Below are 23,819 nucleotides of genomic sequence, written 5' to 3' on the forward strand. Positions count from 1 at the left end.
CCATTTCCCCGACACTTGATACATATACGATGCAACATCACCAAGAAACCTTTCACGCTTTACATAACCCACGCATCTATTAAAACCCGGCTAAGTGTGACTGGAACTCACGCAATAGGGGTTTAGCCACTAACAGCTGAAATGACGACCACGACCACTCTGCCAATAGTGCAACGAGAAGAAGAATATGATCAACGCGAAAGTTTATAGCTTCGGAGGTTTGTATCTCTTTCAAGCAAAAACTACTGAACGGAATTCGACGATTCTTTGTAAACGGATAGTTTTTAAGATTAAGACAAAGTATGGCTTTTATCCTGATTTTATCTTCCAATAGCTAGTTATATCTATAAAAACAGCCAAAAATAGAAATTTTGTGTCTAGGAGCCCCATGCTTATTTTATACTTTTTTGGTATTCGTTGTTACAGCACCTAAATCCATTCTGTGACCATTTTAACTGAGTAACGATTCATGAGATACAAGCCGGTGACAGCCGGACAGCCAGACGGACAGATTGACAGACAGACAATGGAGTCTTATAATAATAAGGTCCCGTTTTACCATTTGGATACGAAACCCTAATATACTTTATTCGTTATGAAAGGTTGAACAAAACAATGAACAATTGTCCATTATAACGTCACAATATTAGTGTCTAATGAAGCCGCTAGATGTCGTAATAGTAAAAGTGGCTTGGAATTACTGACCTACACATCTCGAGCGAGTTGGAATCTCGTAAGATCTCACGCACACTACGATACTTTGCGGTATACTTGTAGATGACACGCACACACGTATAAATTGTTCATAGACGTTTGTAGTATTCTGATTTTTTTTGCAATTTGTGATAGAATAAAAATTAAGCTTGATAGGTGTTGTCAAATGCTACGATAGATTTGTGTTGTTTTTTGGGGTTCTTACCCAAAGGGTAAAAACAGAACTATTACTACAGATCTGAGTTATATCCGTTCGTCTGTTACCGGGCTGTATCTCAAAAACCGTTATAGCTAGACAGTTGAAATATACAACATGTTATGTTTCTGTTAGTTCAGGTTAAGTAATGGTTAGTACAGTAATATTTTAACGAAATCATCTGTGAAGAGAGAATGATTCGTATTTGCTCGGTTTTCATTAATGGTATTTTTGCTACATTAATCTGTCTCATGTCAAGCAAGAATATCAATTCATTTGACCATATTCAGTTTACAATGGATTATTTAATCAAATAATTAATCCACATCTATTTAATTAAATTAACACTCAATATTTAATGAATTGCCTATTGACTATTTGGTTTGTTCAATATCAAATTCACCCTAGTCTCAAACAACTCGACTATTGATTAGTCATTATTGTAGCCAATTATCACTTTTACCCCAATGTATTTAAGGTAATTCCTCTGTACTCACTACTTTACATACGTGAAACATTTTGTATGTTTTTAGGTAAAACACTAGGTTTTCGCGACATCTTGTTGTATGTCTTCAGGGTGATAAGGAACGGTTGTTGGAGTGACGTCGACTTACATTTACATGTTTCTAATAGTGTTTTTGGAAGGTCTTTGTAGTAAAACATTTGGATTTAGGAGTGTTCTGAAATCTATCTTATATCGTACACAATAGGCTTGATTTTGGATAACTCTACATTACTTTTAACCTTATATTTTTAAATTGCTAAAATTGTTCTTTAGGAATGCGGCAATAATATTTTTTTTAAGAATTTTCGCAGTACGCAAAATAAATCAAAGTTATTGAAACGTATGGAAGTGGGGGCTAATGACGTCATTTGTCGGTAAAAAGTGTACTGATAAGTGAGTGTGTGTGTACAGACGTCATATGGTATTTGAACTTACTGTAGCATCGTAATTGCTCAGCTATTTATTTTTAATAAAAAAATACGACGCAGGTATATTTTAGAAATCTAAGTTAATTTAAAAAAATACAGCGATGAAGATCCTCTACATGGTCTATAATATCAAGGTGACTGAAACCTTCAAAGTAAACTAGTGAAAGGTACCAGTTTCTATTATGACGCATTGTGAGCTAAAGTCAAGGCCATATTAACATATGTGTGCCTAAAGTATAGAGGTGGGACTACATTGCGAAGAACGCTATGAATGTGCTCAGTTTAGATCAATCAATCGCTAAAAGGAAAAGAAGAGAGGTAAATAGAAATAAAACATAAATAATAATAGATATATACAATGGATAGGTGTAATGCTAACAGATGATGTATTATTTTATAAAGTTTTATTTTATACGTACCCATGCATAATATATTATCAGGACTAAAATTGTAAATGCGAGTTCACCTAACCATTGACTGACGTAGCACCACATATTGTATTGTGGACTGTACATATTATATTTTTTTCATAGTTCTTGTTAAAGATAGTGCAGTTGATATATACGACAGGTTTTTATAATACAAACTGGCGAAAGTAATGTTTGAATGACTGAATGTCTGACTTTAACACGCTACGACGGGTAAATTGTGACTTTTTACTGAAAACATACATTGTAATTTTAATCTCGTATTAACACGAGTTTTTAACTCTTTTTAGAAGCATTAATATGAATGTGTTATTGAAAAGTGACAAATGAATTGAATGGATATGAAAAGTTTCGTAGCGCTGCGTTTGGTGGAGAATTGATAAGGATATATAAGGCTATATACAAATCAATATAAATAGAAATTCGTCAGTTTAAGGATAATATAAAAAAACGATCTACTTAACATTAATTTAGCAAATATAACATGGAATAGACAACATAACAATCATGACGGAAGTCATCTCAATATTAATTAGGTTAGATGATAGTTATAATTGTTTTAATCGATAACGCGTGTTTGAAACAATAGCTATTATGAAACTGAATATTATCTGTTTCATTTTTTTTCATTAACGACTCTCGACACATTGCTTTTTAATCCTTGTTTGCGGGGATTTTACAAACATTCAAGTTACATACACAAAAACACGCGAACTCAGTACAAGCATTTGACGCACACAAACGGTCTTACGCGGGTTTCGTACTCGCGCGATACGTCGTGCACAGGGCTATCTAAAATGTCTACCTATCTTTACATTTCTGTTGACAAATATAGTTTGACACTATAGAGCAACTTGTTGTTGTGCCATTTTCAAATACGGCAGGGAATGGCCGAAAGGTCCAGATTACCCCGTATAAGTACATCTAATTGATCTGATTGGCAGAGATTAAAACGAGGGAGGCTTCGCTAAAAGCTTAGCTTCACCTACGCTACGCAAATGATCAACAACTTACGAATTTCTATAGGAAAATGAAATATTCAAATCAATTAAGCCTTTCTAATCTGTTAATGTATTTATAGTCAAAAAGCAATTATTAAAAAATAAATTGTAAATGTATTTTAGTCACCGCAGTTGCCGCACACTTAAAATAATATTATTTTCATTTTTGTTTGACGTTTTTGTCATAAAATTTATAAATTTATCTACATTTTGCACATCAATTTTATTGATGAATTGAGAAAGTTATGTAAATGTAAAAACAAATTGACAATATTTTCTAAGAATTATATTGTTACCCATATTTTATTTTAATTGAAAATCAAATTCCGCATCTCACACATTTTTGTTCATAATAAATAGTTATGTAATTAATAAATAAAATTGATTTCTAAACAATTATTTAAGCTTCCTTTTGTTATTGTTGATGGTTTTAAATCAATTTTTATGTAATGTAACCATGTTATTATTTTTGCAACACTCATAAATTTTGGAAGTAAAAATTTATAATTTAAAATATAGTTTATTGGAAATATGAATAACATAAGGAAATATAAAAACAATTTCGTCTACAGAATTGCAAACTGCATAATTAAAATTAATGTAAATAACATAAATCTTGCATGCATAATACCCGTAAAAGAAGAAAAGCGTCTTAACTTTAGACTTTTAATACTGCTACTAATTAGCTACTTCAGTGACCGAGGCAGTATAAGACGTAAACTCAACGAAGTGTCAGTGGTTCCAAAAGTTTATTTCCGCATCAAATCAAGATATTATTTCCTGAAAAAGTTGTATTGGAAAAGGCTTTGTAATTTAAAAGAAATAAAAATCTAAGAAGTTACCCATTCCATGTGATTACCTAGAAATTCCCTAAGTTCCTGTTTCCCTATAAACTTAAAGTTCAGCCTAGTTTAAGTCTGAAACCTAACCGATGTTGAAATTTCCGAGCGAAACCATTGTTTGGTTGAAGTAAACAAAACTTGTTGTAATATCAATTTAACTAGAAATGAACCGGTGATTTTCTTAAGGAAATGTTTTGTTGACAAAACTGGGGAACGTGACCTTTTGCTTGTAAGAAAAGGCTTTTGTTATTGCTTTTAAATTACTTTAACTGGGGCAGCTAGTGCCTTTAGAGCTTTTAAGAATTTTCTACATCTTAACTTTCTTATAATATGGTACAGACTAAGTCTAGTTTGGCATCAGGGGTGAGCTGGCCTTATGGCCTTCGTAAAAATAGGTCAAAGCAGACCAAATTTGGTGACAAAATGGTCACTTATCAAATTATTGACCTCACTCACTGTTGCTTAACCTCGATATTTGCTTTAATTTCTTGTTATTGCGTAATATATTATATGTGAAAATGTCAACAGTCTAGCTATCACGGATCATAAGATACGGCGTAGTCAAAGACTGACGGAAAGACTTAACTTTTGGACACGGAAACCTTAGAAACAGGTGAAGACTCGAAATAGTAATAAATAATAAACAACTCGCTTATAGAAGAGCAGTTGAACTCAAGGATACAGTAGTACTTTCCAGTATTTTCCATAAAGAAAAGCCTGCAAGAACCTCCGCCAACACTCGCTACTATAAACCATGATAACTGCATACAACTGTCAGTCGTCAAGAATAATGTTACCACTTACAACACAAGAAAACGCGATGAAAACAAACTTCAACTTACTCATACAAAGTGTGGGAAAATAAAACGATAATCTTGCAACATTAATCACTAAAAACCATAATACACAATCCAGTAAAAGTGTATAGAAAATGTATCAAGATCATAACGTTCTGACTAAACCAATGTCACCGACTAATAAAAACTCTATACACCGCATTTGAATCGCGCAACGGAACAAACGTGGAACAGAAAAGTTTATGGAAGAGTACCACTTCCATAAACTTTCTTCTTCTTTTCACTGTCGTAAAATAAAGATAAGTCGTAAGATTACTATACTGATGCAGCGGACGACTTGCCACAGCGACAAAGCGTGAGAATTCCGGTCAGGTCCGAAACTAGTCGGACATTACCGATATATTCGCGTGAGTAACCGTTGTGTTAATTAAGTAAGTATGAATCGTCCTTGGGAAAGTTTTTTAAAAATATGTACGCAATATCGGATCTCACCGTTTGATCCTCGCTACTCTCTTAATCGTTTAACAAATAAATTAGCCTTAAAAATTGAATCTCTGTTTTTTCATAACAGAAAAATAAATCTCTTTTTTAATTTTAATATTTAAACTAGTTTAAAATCTGTCAAACTTGTAAAGCGTAAGTTTGGTGACATTAGTTCCAGTACTAAGCCTGTGTAGAGGCACTTCCATTTAAGTATTTGTATTCTATGATAACAATGGAGTTGTATAACTTTTTTCTATTCTGTACATTGGCCCGTTTCCCACGACTTTGCGACATTTTCACCAATTAGTCGGTAACTCGCCTTTGGTATTGCGATTGTTATGCGCGGGCTTGTGTCGCTCAAAAAAGTCGATCGGATTGACACATGTCTTGTTACAATATGTTGGATAAGTGAAATACTTATGTTGTTTACTTCATACTCTTGTAACTCTTGTTAACAAAGAGGAAAGTTACCTACAGCCAGCTAGCTATCTTTACTGTGTAGCTATGTCTTGTAGCCTCGACACCACGACTGAAATAACTTTTTCTTGGTAAGTTTCTTAGAATATGGTTTTCCTGTAAATGATTTTGTACTCATTGCTAAATTGTAATAAAAAGCAAAAGCAAAAGATCTCTTAGACAACATCGTGTTCGCATAGATGTACTATAACTTAGAACGCCAAATTCATGTTTTTTTTTCAACGAAGCAAATGACTTGCAAACGGGATGTGGTATAACTATCATATAGTAATATATTCTCTTGAAGTTGAAGTCATTGTCAAGTACGAGACGCGAGCATAAGCAAGACATAGGTAACCTTGGATTAGATCAGGTTTGAACTAATGTTGATAAGTGACAGAGCTGTTACGTCACTGCAGGTGCGAGGTTTTAATGAAAATGAATTATGGAATTAATATACAAACTTCTTTGTTGTTTTGGAGACTAGGGACCTACCGCCATGTCTTAAAAAATATAATTCTCGTTAAAAGCGGGACGGCACACTACATGGCATATATTAGTGTCTCTCTTTAACTACTATAGGTTTATCACTTTAACTGGTAGTACTAGGTCCCCGTATGTGCAAGTTATTGATAACCATTTTTATAACACATATTTCTTTTTAAAACATTTTGCAACAACTTAATTCGTTAAAGATTACACTATTGGACGAAAATAATATTTAAACATAAATTATATTATCATATACCAGGCAAAAAGTGATGACTTTCAAAGGACACAGTAGAAATAACTATTAATGTTTTCCTACACTCATACGTATTTTCCTCAAAATCACTTAATTAAATTAATTAAAATACCAAAAAAGGTATGTGTTATTTAAATGATGTGGTGTCGACGTAGGAGGTATAATTGTTGCTTGTCTTGTTTGTGTGGTTATTATCGTATCTATCGTTTAGCGATGGGTTTAGGTTTCATGTGGGTCTTTAAAACTTTAATTTGCCTTGTCATTGGATTTCAAACATAAAACAATAACGTGTTAGGTACCTCTACCTATTGCTTTATATTCTGTTATATACGATAAAAAGAAGTATAGCCTTTTGGTGTAATTTACAAAAGAAATATTAAGAAAACCATTCCATGCAACTCGCTTGACAGAAGTGTTACTAAAATTAACGTTAAAGGACTAATGAAAAACTTACGTGGACAACAATCTTAAAACCGGCTGGAAAATAATTTCCTTACCTGCAAGAAAACAAAACGAAAAAAGATTAATAAAAGAAAAAAAAACACGACACCACTTCAAAGAACACAATTCAAACTAAGAATTCGCTCGACAAATTCTCCGATCTCGTCCGAAATTGTCCGAAATGGCCCGAAGTTGCCTACACAAATACTTTCAACCGTAATAATGAATAATATGATTCACAAAAACCTGCATCGGAGGCATTCAAAAGTCTTCCTAGAAATTTGAAAGGCATTTTGTAATGCAGATGCACTGTGTAACATGTTGCAACATAGTTACCGTCACTTGTTCTGACCTCTTTATAAAATGAATTAAACAGTGAGAAATTTACATTATCTGTGGTAAGAAATTAGTTTGCATAACATCAGCGAATGGAGAGTGCTTTGCTTTTGTGTTTTTGGAGACGGACAGTGTTTTGTAGGTGAGTCAGTGCACGTGTTAAATACATACAAGTAGAGAATTGTTACACAGGGTGTTTACTAGGTGTAAACAGTTATGTTTGAAATACTATTTCGGCTTGTAGAAATGGTCAACATAGGTATACTTCAGTAAATCTATTTCAGTAAAAATTGTAGTAATTTGAGTCAACACCTGATGAGTTTTGTTTGCCGTTTCTTTACCTCACTTACGTGGCTACGGCACATAAGATGTGGCGAAGAAAGACCTTTTCTTATTTAAGAATGTACTTCATATACCTGTTATTTTAATTATATCTATTAATATAGGTGATTAAATGAGTAACGAATTTAAACTAATTTAAAAATTCTGTGCTTTAAAATGTTCATTTTCATGTAAGGAATCAAGGCGACATTTAAAAACTAAGCCCGGTTTTCCTGTTTCTTTCTAGGCCGTATTAAAATAAAGTATTTATCTCCTTGAACTTTGTCTCCCAATTAAGAGCAAAACCTACGCCGTAACGTAACACGTAGTAAGTCATTCTACTAATTAGTGGAAGTTCCTGTTCTTACGATACCAATCCATTATCCCCCGCAACGACCAACATAAGTTGACCTTACTGATGTAAACTACACAACCAGGCTTCGTACTTTGTTCAAACTCTACTGAGGTCCAGTAACATTGGATGTGAGTCTTTCTCTCAATATTTACACATTTTGTTTGTGTTTTATCACACTACCAGGAAAAAACATCTTTGTATAGTTACGGAAATATTTTTTTGGCTATGTTGGCCTATGATCCCTCATATACTTGACATAAATTTTCCATAGCTCATACATGTAGAATGTTCGTTGTGCTTCTTAAGTCAATGTAGTAGATAAATAAACAGAATATAAGATGATATTGGATTCGTCACGATTATGCAGATAACCCCGGACAAAGTAAATAAAGTTCACGCATTGCATGTTCAATAATATTCATACGAACAATCATAATTCAATAATGTGTTAGTTATGCATCTATTGAATGTATCATAAACTGTTTATATTTATCTTCTATAATGCCACTCTATATAAAGATTTCCTCTACTAGTCTGTCTCAATCTGAAAAACTACTACTGGAGACTATCCTTTCGAAGTAAACCATACCTACAAAAATAAGAGCGAAAATGTTTGAAAGTGACGTTTCGTATCGAGTCACGAGTTTTAGATTTGTCATTTCCATAAATTCAAGCGTTTTACATAAACGCTATTTCCTAGAAGGATTCTTCTACATTTCCTTATAGAATTAGATTTTCAAAATTTTGCAGAAACAAAGATCTTGACAGAGGTGTATTGCCCAAATTGAATTGATCAGACCAAGTCGAGTAATTTTGATACAGTATTTAACGACCACTTTGGCTATGCTTATTATTTTATATGAGCTACATCCTTGACATGATAACTGGCAAAAAAAATCCATGAGTTGGCATTTTCATAAAAGATACACGAAACATTTTTGGAAGACTTAAAATGTTTTACAATTACATTCAAGCATTTTTCCAAATAAAATATACACTCCTTTTGTTCTTCCTATTTATAAATAGATTTTGCCATCGAATACGCAAGTGTATATCAGTGGTATCCACCTAGTATGTATCATCGTTCTGATCCCATTCCCCGCACTGTTACAGTCAATTGAGCAATGTTCTACTAAGCTTCCTTTGACCGGAGGTACGAGAGCGAGCGTCATTTATTTATACTAAATCATTATACTCTCTATATATGTTTCAGTTTTTAGTAAAACCTTTTTTTTTATTTTATACTTCAGTTTGTTTATTTGCCTATATTTTATTAAATAGGGATACTGTGTATTTATATTAGTGAATAATGACACGTCAATGCACGAATATTTTATCAATTCAGATGTCTCTTGCAATGATGTTGTTAAAAAGGCACATTGAAATAATAATATAAGGATAATACAGTACAAAATCTTAATGTTATAAGGAGTGGCTTTGCTTATAATAAAAAGTCGTGACCTCAAAAAATCTGAATGATCTAGAAGAACTCTTGGCAGACTCGAAATGAATTCATACCTTTGACCAATCAGGCGTAAATTACGGAATGTCGAAAACCATTATAGGTTTGATTAAAGCTACCGGGACAAGAAACAGATTAATTAGTGAAACCATGGTTCATGGGGTGGAGTCGATTCCACGGTCACAATGTCTTTACCACACTTTCCCGTGGATCGCTTTCGTTAAGTGAAAATGGATTAGATGAGCTATGCTGGCATGAAAGTGAGTTTTTGTTCATTGTTAATCGATAATGAACTGAAATATCTTAAAAACAAGTGCCATTTTTAATTGTCTTGATGAAGACAAAAATGGGTCAAGAGATGTCATTTGTTTTTTGATAATTCATGAAGTTTACTTCTTAACACTGTTATATAGATTAGCGACACATTTATATTAGGTTAGTCAGAGACAAGACTTATTAATTAGGAAAAGACATCATAATAATAAAATCAAACTATTTATTTAAAACAACACTTTCCAAAAAAGTAGACAACCCTTTCATTTCTAGTATCCTATCTTGCCCCATCATTAAATCCTGACATTTAGCAAAAACATTCGATTTAAGTACACTGTATTAGACAGTAGCTGCCTGTATTGCATTTTTAAAGTTACGTGGCTTCGCAATATTATCTCTTTATCCACGCTGTCTTAAGCCGTGATATTCACTAGCAATTTATTCCATCGTAGGTTCGTATTTCAGTTCTGCGAGAGTGCTAAAGGTTGTTTTACCACGAATTTTGTATGCCTTTCAAATCCACATTGTTACTCAGAGCAACCTTTTGCTAACAAAAGGTCAGGAGTGAAAGATAACTGTTAACAAAATTATTAATATTGTAAACCGTTGTATCATGATCTTTTAGTAAAAAGAGCTTGTTCCTAAATTATTTTAGATTAAAATAATTGGCTCTGTCTGTGGAATAATAAGCCTGTATTTAATAATTATTTTAAATGTTCTTCGTTTAGCTAAGGCTTTTGAAAAACTTTCATTGAGTCTATTCTGGTACAAAATGTAGCATTTGAAAAACAGTTAAAGGGTATCTCGCGAAATGACACCTTTGTTAAATTTAATGAAAGGACAGTGACAAACAAACGAGTTTATGTAAAACAAGTTACTAGGATTCAATTTATAACTGCCTATTGAAATACCTGAACTAGGTCAATTAAACGGCAGAGAATACATTTCACAAACAGATTCCGGGAAATAGTGATAACTTTACGTTTCTATTTATTATTCTATTAAGCTTTGCTGACCACAGACCATAGAAAATTTAGAACTGATAGGAACTTTGATTTAAGAAGTGCTGACCATAAAAATAATGTATAACCCTTCCACTTATAATCAACAATCAACTAATCCTCATGTTTATGTTTGATTCAAGTATTTGTCTTTTATGGAAAATGTTTGACCATATCAAAACTGGGGCAGATTTCTTTGAGTGTGTGCAAAATAAACTTTGTGCCCCATGTGTGAATTGAACCCGCAAATGTAGCTTCACTAATAGGGTCGCTAATTTGCGGGCATCGTCCAAAATTCAAATCTTAGTTCAGGAAATTTGACTTATACTATATATTATTTTTTTATTTTATATGAAAGGTGCTTGCGTAATACCCTAGTTGCTTTACAAAGTTGCTGAAAATACAGTTTTAATTAATCACCACCGCCAACAGGAGCACACAAAAGTGTTAATTCAGTGTGGCGTTGAAAGCACTCCGCTTTTATTACGTTCCGGTTTCGCTACGTTTTTCGGAACTGGATTCGTTGCTATCAGCAACGCGGTAGTGGGAATTCGTTGCTGAATATTCATCAGGCCCACATACAGGGTATGACGGGAACAAATTAGATCGTCGGAGGATTATGACGATAATTATTATAGTTATATTTGACGACGGGTCTCTGATATATGTAGAGATTAAATTTTGTAGGGTAAGACGCATGATGAATTGATATGCACTACCAAATGTCGGAGACGATGCTCGGCGGTGCAGATTTAGCCAGTAATGTTCTGACTCTACTCGTTTCCTCCCCCGAGGAGGTTTTCATTCGTGCTGTTAAATCAATTTTATTACTATTTCTTTAATCGGGCTTAGATCATTCCTCTCGACTCTACTTCCATATCTTATGTCTAAGAATGTTCAGGAACCGATATGGACGTAAGCTGTTCCTTTAAGACCAAATCCCACATCAACTTTAAGCATAAGAAATGCAGTGTTCAATGAAAACGAAAGGAAGAAAATAGTTCCGCAGCGTCTTTAGCATCACATACAACTTACAAATAAATCCCAACAGTACCGCGTCCATTGAAGCTTGTCATTATGAATTGGCAAATAGTCTGATTGGTTCTAGCGGTTGCATCTTGATGAATCCGATTCGTATTAGATTTATTGATTATTCAAAAGACTTACGTAACTTCATTTGTAACTTTTTATTTATTGTTGCGCTCTATTTATTATGATTCGTTTCCTTATTTATTTGTCCAATTGAATTTGCATTTGGTATTGTTTACTTCAATTGAGAGCGTTCCAAATCGTTTATCAAGTAATATAAATATGTATCAAAGCTCCTCATTAATTTAATTTATTCTTAATTTTAAAATAACCCATTTTTAACCCAAAATGCTAATTCCTTATGATACTCGCTTAGGATGACTCTATACAATAGAGGTTTGTATAACGTTTCAAGTTACTGAGATTAAAGATTTCGAGTCGCAAATAGTGTTAGACCTATCCGGCCGGCCGTTAATGCAAGAAGAACGTATTTACTAACATATTATAATACTTGTAGATTCACTGAGCAAAGTAAAGTCCTGAAATTCTTTACACCGAAGTTGTAGAGTTATCGATCGAAATCAGTTTTTTTTTTCTCTACGAATAGTTCTTGGATAAGGCCGTGATTGTAAAAAATATATAAAGTAGAAGACTTCTCCCAAAAATACAACTATACCATAACCGTTTTTGTGAAGAAGCATAACTTGAATATTCAAGAGTCGCGATATCAGTACTAAGATTGTTTGATCTGACCCAGATTGCGTCACGGTGTCTCTCGGTGTCGGCAGTTAAGATGCGGCAAATTAATTATATCAGAGATAATCATCTGTTTTTAGGATGTTCTACTTCCTCACTCTGAATTTTCGTCATATTTTCGGCAGTGCATTTGGCCTAGTTCAGATTTACATAGAAGTATTTAAGTTCATTATTTATTCTCTTATGAAAGAAACAAGATTGCCTCAACGTCATCCTTAAAATACCAGCATATATACGTCCTACTGCTGAGCACAGGCCCCTTCCCGTATAGGAAAGGTTAGAGCATCAATCACCATGCTATCTTACAGCGGATTGGCTTTTCAGATTCCTATTTGAAATCCAGTTTTCCTCATGATGTTTTCCTACACCGTTTATCAGTCTAAGAAGAAGAAAAAATAATAGAAATACATATTAGTCTAAAAAGTTACATTGGTCCATTGCTTGCACGAAACCTACACATCAAGCATACCGACCATATTATAAGGCCACCACGATACTTGACAACGACGGCCTTTAACATGATATGAATTCCAAGAGACCAACGTTTATTAGTCAACATTCCTCATTCATGATCTTCTTATATTCTAACTTATCGAAGAAAAGTTGTTTGTTGTGAGTCTAATACGTTGACGTTTTGTTTCCAAAACAATCGGAAAGATTTATAAACATTCTTCTCATTGACGAACATGTTTCGTTACGAACAAGCACGTCAAGAAATCTTTATTATATATTTTAGAATTCCGTAACCAAAGGATGAAAACGAAAACCTTTTATAATTAACCCATGTCCGTTTGGAATCAGGCTGTATCTCATGAAACGTGATAGTTAGATGGTTAATTTTAAAGGTAAGATATTTGTGTTGCCGCTATAATGAAAATAAAGATTAAGGCTAAACAACCTTTGATTCGGTCATAAATATAATGAGCGATTAATTTTGTTTAAAACTTTGTTTTTTTTTACCTTTTCCTAAAGAATCCTCAGTGTCACGAGTCTGACACGTCAAGCACGTGTTGTTTATTGTGCAATTATTAATGTCGATACATTGTTTTATATAAAAAGATCAGAATTGTTGAAGGATTTAATTGTATTATTTCAATTTTGTCACAGTTAAATCTAGGACAAATTTCTATCTAACAGGAACTGCAGAATACAGAACACACTGTATAACCCTGCATTGAATACACAAACCGTTTAATGCAACGGCTCTCATAGTTTACGCTCTCGTAAAAACAAAGCACCCTCTATATAACTTCTGGTCGTGTAATTAATTCGCCACACGTACTAATAATAATAAGATATGGGAGCATTGTAACCTAAATACGAATGCTGTAATTAGGATCATTGTAATTAATTTGAGTAACGGTGCAACGAGCTAATTTGGTGTCGTGATAAATGTAAGCAGCTATTTGTGGAATATTAAGATGAAAATTGCTTTGCGTAAGATAAAATGTGGAAGAGGCGGTTAAAGTAGTATATGGAACAATGTCCTTTTTTTACTTTTTATGACGTATAGAGCAGAAAAATAAATTACCACTCCAGGAAAAAAACAAGAATTTTGAACTAAGAATCATATTTAAAAAAGAAGAAAAAGGTTTTAAAATACTTAAAACATTATTTATCTTTTCACAGTCCCATCTCTAGTTAAGTCTAGTTTCACATTTTATTGCTGATCACCGCGACATAACTCCTGAAGAGTGTAACAATATTTCATATATTGAATGTATAAAACGTTACTATTACCATGTTGACGTGACAATGCCTGACATTTTCTCACGAGGTTTCCCTAGCACGCCTACAGATTACACACAATAGTTTAGGTTAGTGGGTACGGCCGAAGTCCAGTGCACGTGTTTAGCTTTATAATGAACGCCCAATTTTTAAAGAGTTCTTACTTCCTACCTTACTACGTATTCAATTCGTAATTTTGTATTCAGTTGATTGTTAAGTTAGGATGTTGTACAATAATATTGATGTGCAACATATTTTGCACTTTAAAGATGACGATAGAGACAATTGTTTTTTTTTTAATTTTCTAGTCATTCGATATACAAGACTCTTTTTTGCTACTTAAGTAATGATTTCTTTAATAAAGAGTCACTCACGCACGCGTATTTATCGAGAATGTCCGACTAGTTTCGGACCAAACCGAAGTCCTTAAATCGCTGTCATGTCCAAAATCCGGTTTGGTCCGGAACTAGTCGGGCGATACAGATAAACACACGTAAGTGAACCGTTCCTAAGAATTATGAATACGCTTTATGAAACTTATTATAATAGTGACTAAAGTATATTGCAATCATTGATAAAAAATCTTGCCTAAAACTAAAAAGGTACTTAAGTTTATTTTTATGATGATAACAGTTTTTCTTAAGTAACATTTATCGTAGTTGATGAGAGCACTTAAATCTAACGGTACTTATGAAGCGCCGCGGAAAGTGCGTTACGTGACTAGTAACGAAATTGGAAATGGATTGTGTATCAAATAAAGAATTCGGTTATAGCAACCAATGGAATGCTTGCCACTAGAACGGATATACGAGAAAGAAGGTTGATTTTCTGGTACACCTCTGATTACAATTGCTTTGGAAAGTATTAGTACTCAGAAGTTAATAAAACCTCCATGATAAACTGTTTGTTGTCGTTTCACGGTAATCTGTGAACATAAACTTCAATTTAGGTAATGTATTGTTCGTTTCTTTGAGACCGCTTCGTCATAATTATGGGAACTAAGTGTTTATTATAGGTTCATCGAGAGGTATAGTCGTCTTTTGTTATTTATTCATCCTAGCTAGGGATTGCAGAGCATTAGAAGAGAAAACATCAAATGTTATGGTGATGACATTTGTTTTCGACGAATGCCGTGACTTTGATTTGTCAGCTCATTGGATCGATTTAAAGCGGTAGAGCTGCCTGACTGAATGGGCCTTATCGCCCTATTCTTAAAGTAATGGTATTACAATTATAAAAGAATGGTAGCACACTACACAGTGTAGAGCAGCATCTCTTTTCCACTGATGGGTAAACTAATATCATATAACGAGATGGAAGAGGGCCTTCAGAAGAAGCAAGTTAAACTCTATAGTCCCTACAACTTTATAATCATTTTCATACAAACGACAAACTCTTTGCAATCGCGGCAATCTGAATATTTCACACTGCTCTAAATATGTTCACATACATTATAACACAACAATGGGCTCTACATTTGCAACAGTTGAAGTTAAAGTACCTTTAGGTAAACGTCATGTAAGTTTAACCTAAGTATGTAAAAGCACCAAATTTGCGAACTGCTAAAATAGATTTATTTAATTAAAATGAATATTTGTGAGTTTTAAATAGAATACCTTGAAAAGTGTTTTAACTTCTTTGTATCTATCCTATGTATAAAGAAGTCTTATAAATCTGATAGTGAACATGAACTTACGTTGCTGACTCTATCTTCATGTTCAAAATATATCTACGTATTATGCCATAAGAAAATATACGTGCGTAAACATCTACACTTAGATATAAGTTTAAATATACACTGGCACTTATATTATGTATGTTTATTAAAATATTTATGCAATGTTTTTGTTAATAAGTGTTTATTTCCGATGTTACTACTCTTGTGTAACGAGGAATTTTCTCTGATATAATATATAAACAAACAGGTTTTGAAACTTTACTATTTTTTAGACGGATAGGTAAGCAAGTTTCATATTTTAGCTAACTTGTGGATTTTTATCGACGAATTCAGACATTAAATTAATAGATTCAAAGAATCTAAAAACCCACGATTTTACATTTTTTCTCAAAATCGGTCCAGCCATTTTTATACTTGTTATTGTATTCTCATCGGGTTTAAAGCTATCCTGAAAATTTCAGCCTGCTAGCTTATCAGGCAGTGCTCCAAAATTGAGTTGCAAAAATCCGAATCCAAAAATTTAAGCTCAGTGATACATACGTTTCATACATGGATACGTGAATACCAAGTGTTAGCTATCTTCATACCATTTTGTTCCATACCATAGTTCCGTATCTAAGCGATAAGTAACATTAGCCTCACACAAAACCTTCACATTAGCTGTTATTTTCACGGTTTTGATTTCACACTACTTTATATCAAAGACATTCTATTATTGTACCGCTACATTTTTATGTAGTACGGCCACTGCACTTTTTGTGTCCAAAAATAAGCGGTCGTTAACCCCATTCGGGCAATAACTTGTCGCAAAATAAACGTTTGTAAACAATAGCAATAAACGGAAGTTCAATAAATAGGTGAAGTTGTCACGCGAGCCCAATTGAGTAATTAAACAGTTGAGTATCGGACAATTTGGTCACGCACTGGAAAGGAGAGAGGGCACACGTATTGTTATATTTGGAACTTCTAACCTTATTAAATTTTGTGACTTTCTATTACAACTTTTTACAGACATCAGGGGCCGAGATCACCATGCTAAACCTACAAGCGAGGAGTCGCGGGTACGATCCCTGCATATGACATAACTGCATGTTCTGATTGATTGTGTCTTGTGTAAAAACCCTCGCAACTAAGAATTCATATTAGAGTGGGAGTTGTTTGAAAAAGATAGATTAGCCAACAACAAGCTAGTCAGGGACAGGAAACCTGCCCTCTGAGTTACGCAGAGAACTGGTAAAAAAACAAGAATTTGAAAAAAATGAAACTAATAAGTAAGAATTATACTAAATTTTATTATGAACTAGGAACAAAGGCAGATAAATACTTATTTGCATAGAGAAACCTCGTTATCGCTAAAAACCATATTCCTGCACAGTTTAATCTCATACATCCATCTACACTTAACTATCTCTTAGTAAAGTAAACTCACGTAACATTAAAACATCAGCTGATATCCATGCACAAACATTAACCACACGTGGAAGCAATACACATAAATCAAAGTGACTAAAACAAAATGGCCGCCGATGATAAGGTGAAGGGTTAATTATCATTATTACTATCACCGCGGATAAATAAACGGAATCTGCAAAGAACGTATGGACACCTGACATTATGAGCCTAATAAATATGGTTAATAGCTTGTAGTACATTCACCGTTTATGTATCTTCAAGTATTTATTTGGTGTTGAACCGGCTTCAACTTTGACATTAATATGGAGAAAATTTATATGATTTACATATGTTAAAAGTAAATGGTGGACAGATCTTGGTCTCTCGAAATCCTCGTTGGCCGAGGACGAGATTGCAGACGTTAGATAAAAGAAATTGGCAGCCATAGGATGGATGCGAAGGGTGATTGACAGAGGAGAATGCTGAGGCCCTGGGCTTTTCAAAGTTGATAATCATTATCCACCAATATTTCCATTTCCCTCTTACGAAGTTCACTTCTTCACAAAGAGACTACAGTTTGTTACCATGTTGGTGTTTAACATGGGTAAAGAACCTCAGGGTCCTTCAGAAATGTCTGAAGTGAAGTTTTTGAAAGTATTCATGTCAACCATTAAAATCGAAAGACGACAAATGAGTATGAATTAAATCATGTATGATGGAATTCGTACTTACCTACCCTATAATCCAAGCTTTTGTGTTAACTCATCCGTTATTTGAATCAATATAAACATGACCCATATGAACTCAATGAAAGCCTTGTCCAAACCAAACCGTGATGATACAAAACGTGACAGTAATATTTGCTTTAATGCAAACTTCACTATAGGGTACGTTAATGATAACTATCATTTCCAGCTCCCATGTGAATAATGAATGTTAAATAATAATGTTGCTATAGGTTGATTTATTGAGCAGAGATTTCGAATATATTGACCTATCTGTAGCATGATTTCCTATACGTCTTATAAATAAGAAAAATATCACAGACGACCTGATTTGGAAATAAGGTTGAATAATCCAATGAAATATCCCAATATTGAACATATGGCGCAGAATGATATAAAAAAACTGCACAACACTGGTTGACACAATCACAACAAAAATAAAAAACTGTAGAGATCCATAACAGCACAGAAAGACCGTTCCAAATTTGAATTTATTTCATGACACGACGAAATCTTTGGAACTTACGTAATGGACTGCATTTGTCTGCAACTGAAATATTGCAACGGCTCCGAAACAAAGATTGCATTTCATCCGAGAATCTAGGACTCCATTTCCCTCCTTTATTTTTAACCTGCAGTGTAAGCCGCTTACTCTGCAGTTATACGAGTCTACAGTACTCTACATTCATAACAGGAATCTCATTAAATTGCGTCACTTTGTTACCGAGGACGAGCGTCTAAGATTCACGCTCCGACAGTTTTTGCAAGAATTTTTTAACGTTTTCAGCGAAATTTCTTTTGTTAACTGTAAGCAAAACGGTAAGTTGCAAATAATCAAATGAAGAACTTGCGCAATTGCCAAATACCTAGTGCTTTGTAGAATTTATTATGACGATGAATATTCTGAAGTGATTAAACGCATATATAAACAACATTTTAAAAGACCATTAAAACCCAAGCAGGACTACTACCGAACGACCCAAATCTCTAAGGAAACACTACGAGAAACATAAAGCATCGTAAAAGGAGGTTTTCATATAAAACCAACGTTACACAATACTTTACGAGATTGCCTTGTAAGACAGGATATCCCCAAATGCGAACAAAACAAAATGACGTTTTTATTAATAGTTATTTACGATGAAACAGTCGTGACTCGGATTAAAATGTTCACTTTCTTATTCGTGTTTGGAATATCGAGACCTCTTAAAATAAAGATCCGGAATCGCTGCATACAGAAGTGGGTACTAAACTGCTTTAGTGAACTTTTATGGGATCCTATCGAAACGACCTTAAAGGATCAGGAAACTTTTAGAATTAAGATATTGTACGAGTTAGTTTACGAGAAATTAATGTTTTTTTCTGGAAGGATTAAATATACAAGTAAGGACTCTACATAAGATATTGTTATCCCTGATAATAGGTAATGCAAAAATTATAAAATCATTTTTGTCTATAAGATTTTCTAAATAAGTTTGCTTCATACTTTTTCACTCGGTTTTAGTAAGAGGGCGTAAAATAGCACTAGGCGAAATACCATCGAGCGAGATAAAGTTGAGCTATTTGTAGATGATCCGGAAAATTTAGGTCAAAAGTGCCTTAAACTAGACATACATGATGTATGTGATGAGAGTGAATGAAGCAAAATAAGTGGGTCACGATCGTGGCGAATGGAAGCCGCCTGGAAATTCCCTGATAATGATGTTAAGTTCCATTTAATAGGGAACGAGCTTTTCGCCGAAGCCGACTCCAGTACTTTGGATGATTACCGAGAATTCTCTCACAAAAGCCTGGTTGAAATATGTATTGTTAAAAAGCCTTCATCGATTACTAGAAGCCTCGATAATTATATTAGAAAATTGAGTTTAAACCTTATATGATATTGATAGCCAATTAATTTATGAATAGCGGAAAGATGGAAGGATGCAAATAAGCGAATAAAGAGCCCAAAAATAATACAAAGTAAACCCACCGCGATCTGTCCCTCTAGACAAATGACTCTCTTCTAGCACTCTGATATATTAAAATAAAAGAACGAAGTCACTTGGATTTCTTTCAACTAAATATAATTTGCTTCGTAGAAACATCACTTGTCTTTGAGGGACATAAACCCAAATAACCGACACCTTGGCAAGAACAGTTGCTGAGTAATATTTTGAAGAGGTGAAAGATATAGGGAGTTCAAATCAACGAACCTGTCCATGTCCAGCGTTGTAGAATGTTTCCGGATTCAGCTCATTCTAAGAAAAAAATAAAATAAAGGTAATTTGGAATCAGGGATAAACAAAAAAAAAATAGGGCAACACAAAACATAAAATTGACAGTGGTATAGGTATATCTTAAAAAAAAAAAAACTACTACGGAAATGGAACTCAAATTAAAGTGTATAATTACACATTTTTTGTCAATCGCTGTGGCTTTGTTTGTTCACGATACATAGTAGCACTGCGAGTCGTGGATTATTTATTCTAAGCCAATCTCAAATCATTCGATGCTATATGTCGATCTCGAGAGGATTGTTGTTTTTGTTTAGAATATATGTATCTTGTTTGAAGGTAGCTAATGCATTATCAACACACAATAAAATAAACTATTCGCCTGTCAAACATGTCGCATTGTATTTCAAAAAACAAAGTGCGGTTCAGTGGGTATGCCTGGGCTATACTATCTACATCTTAAAGTATTATCATATCTAACGTTTAGTCAGCCGCCGAGTTAGCAGTACTGAGTGGACTATTTCCATACATATTCACCTTTTCGTGCTCACCTAACTGATTATACGCCAACCGTAGTCATGACGTGTACGATCACACCGAGGCTCATAGTGCTTACTTAGAACCGGTGGCCGATAATACTACCGATGACATCGCGAGCATACAGTAAGACATGCATTTGTAAAAGCGAGATAGCGTACTACATAATGTAGAGCGGCATCTTTTTTACACAATTACACAAGGTAGGCCTAATAACGCTATAGGGTATCTGATGACGCAATTAATAATTAACTTTATAAATTAAATCGCGTTTTTATCAGTCTTTACAACAGCTTTAAACGTCGACTTCCGTTACTTAATCGGTGTTTAAGTCGTAAATTTAAAACGTAAGTATGAATTAGGACTGGTAGTTAACCAAAGTTCGCATGGATATCGTAAACACATAAAAACGATAAGTTACGTTCTATTTCAGTACGGTATTTTAGACAAAACGCTGAAAACTTTTAATTTGCAATTGATTAAAAACTTCAATTTATCCGTACCTGGATATTTATTTACATGTTCTTACTTCCCCATAAGACTACACAACGACAAAATTGTTTTGTCGTGACACTACGAGCAAAAAGACGAAATTGTCTTATCGTGTTTCGTTATTCTTGGGTTATGAACGGGTTCCAAAGTTGATAATCAGGCACTAACGCTTATTCGTACAGTAGCACTAGTTTAAATATGATTAGCGATCATTATTCCACCTTGGTTTGTTTCGATAAAACCTACAATTTCAAAACCGAATCCAGATCCAAATTCACACCAAAACCGAACCAAACCATTTTCGGGAAAAAGGCGTGAAGTCGCTCCTAGTCATCTCTTAACAAATAACATCTGTCCAACACAAGCACACGCCATGCAAAGATATAAGGACCAAAAGTAAGTGCACTTTTAAATGTACACACTAGAGGGATGTTACCTTTGTGTTAATATATCATGGCGCAAATTGCCTACAAAGGGGCGGAATACGACACGTGCTCAAACGTGGAGGAAAAAAGGTAAAGGAAAATCCTATTTCAGTTAGTGAAATGTATGTGATGGTGGTTGTAGCTGTGATGTAATGTTTACTGCTGGTTGTAGCTGCTCTTTTGTTTTTTTGAGTGAGGTATGGTGATTTATAATGGTTAACGATTGGTAGTTTTGTAAGCCTTTGATTTTGAGAGATGCAGGAGTTACTTTTGTTCTTGTTTTAAACTGCAGATATAGCCGAGTGGTTGAGGTCACCACGCCAAACCCCCGTTTCAATCCCCGCATATTATGTGATCCACGAATACTTGTCCTGAGTCTTGAATGTTCGAGAAACCCCGGAAACACAAAGATTTTTTTTTTATTCTAACTTGGCGGAAAAATTATAAGAAATAATTTAAATATTTTATTATCCGGTAAAAAACACAACACAGACACATAGTATGTTTATACATTTCGTTAACGTGTGTGGACCCTAACAACTCTTTGAATCACGAATACTGGCTATACACCAAACAAAGTAGATTCGGAAGTAACGTCTGTTCTTCATCATCTCCTGTCTACTTTGGCTACTTAAATATTGACCGTTAGCTGTGGTATGTAATCAGTGCGTTATCTATGGCGAAACCACGTGCTGATAACAGGTAGATAACCTCTTTGGATGCAAATATACTAACGTAAGGATACTATTATGTCATCTTATTTCAGATTACTTTTGTTTATTATGACTCTTTTTTCAACAGATTATAAAATGTTTTAGTCTTGATACGTCCAAGCCTGATAGAAAATGAAGTAAGTCATAGTCTCTTATCAAGTCTGGCAAACATACGTTGTAAGTTAAAATTCGAATAAAGAATATGTATAATCATGATTTCTAAAATGTTTGGAAGTATAGATATTTTTTTACACTTGTTTATTTTTATTTACCTACATAAAACTGTCTGGAGTAAACAAATGTAAACTACAAATAAAAAGGTTATAAAATAAAATACTAACACAGCCGCGTCAATGAACTGCAGTTTTCTCTACAACTGCCACCGATACTCCCCAAGCGATGTTATATTGATCGGGCAACCCTCCGCTTCCTTTAACTTGGGGTAGCCAGCAGTCACTTGTCTCTGTCCCCGCAATATGTCCGTCCCTTTCTAACCCTGCACCCTGCTGTAATGTTTGAGGTATAAACTTTCTGTTTATCGTGTTAGACGCCATTAGTGTTAGGTTACAGAAAAAAAGAAATGTTCATTTTGCAAGAAAAGGTTTGATGCTATTAAACCTCTTTTCGTGCTATTGATCATTTTACTTTGGAACAATCATTTTTTGTAACAATCTACTTTTTATGACAGATTTCGTGGAATTGTTTTGTATATAAACTAACCTATTGATACACTAACAATTCAAAAATCGATTGTTTAAGTTACTCAATTGAAATCTGTCAGTTGTGAAAAGATACACACATAAGTATCAACGAATAAATATGCGAAAACTTGATCAAAAATTGTGTTCTTGTATGTTTTGTTGAGTTTAATAGCTAATTACCTAACTAGAAATACTAAGAGTATTATCAATAGGTTTAAGGATTTACCAATGGATTATTTTATGCTTTTAAACAAAGCCAATCAAAAACACCTTAATTCTGAGTAAACACAGAATCCCGTCACAACATTGTATTTCGTGTAACATAAAACATTTGACTGCCCTCAAATTAACCTTGCAAATTACGGGCATGAAACTAAATGAGTTAATTCGTCTTTTAGACCAATTAATGTGGGCCAAGTGGATCGAATGTCAAGTAACATTTACGGAATAACAGATGGAGCGACAGAACTTTGTGAAATTGTAATAATAATGAACCAGACATGAATTTGACTTTTAATGGGTAAAAGTGAATTGATATATGATGAAACCAGCTAAGCATTTTTTTTTTACATTGTTGTATTTATAATAGACTAGTTGTTGCCAGCGGTCCCGCCTGCTACAAATTGAAGATGATGTCACGGAA

At 33.9% G+C, this 23,819-nt stretch overlaps 1 protein-coding gene across 2 annotated transcripts in view; it reads right to left on the reverse strand.

Annotated features, from left to right (window-relative positions):
- LOC113497237 (polypeptide N-acetylgalactosaminyltransferase 2) overlaps positions 1–23,819 on the reverse strand; it is a 103,329-nt gene that overhangs the window by 70,706 nt on the left and 8,804 nt on the right. Inside the window, exon 2 of one of the 2 annotated variants that reach the window (XM_026876698.1) lies at positions 20,288–20,332. The exons of the other annotated variant lie outside the window; for it this stretch is intronic. Coding sequence (XP_026732499.1) covers positions 20,288–20,332 — 45 coding nt within the window. The remainder of the gene's footprint in view (positions 1–20,287; positions 20,333–23,819) is intronic. 2 annotated transcript variants of the gene reach the window in all.

Source organism: Trichoplusia ni, chromosome 9 (genome assembly GCF_003590095.1).
Source record: "Trichoplusia ni isolate ovarian cell line Hi5 chromosome 9, tn1, whole genome shotgun sequence".
Lineage (NCBI taxonomy): Eukaryota > Metazoa > Arthropoda > Insecta > Lepidoptera > Noctuidae > Trichoplusia > Trichoplusia ni.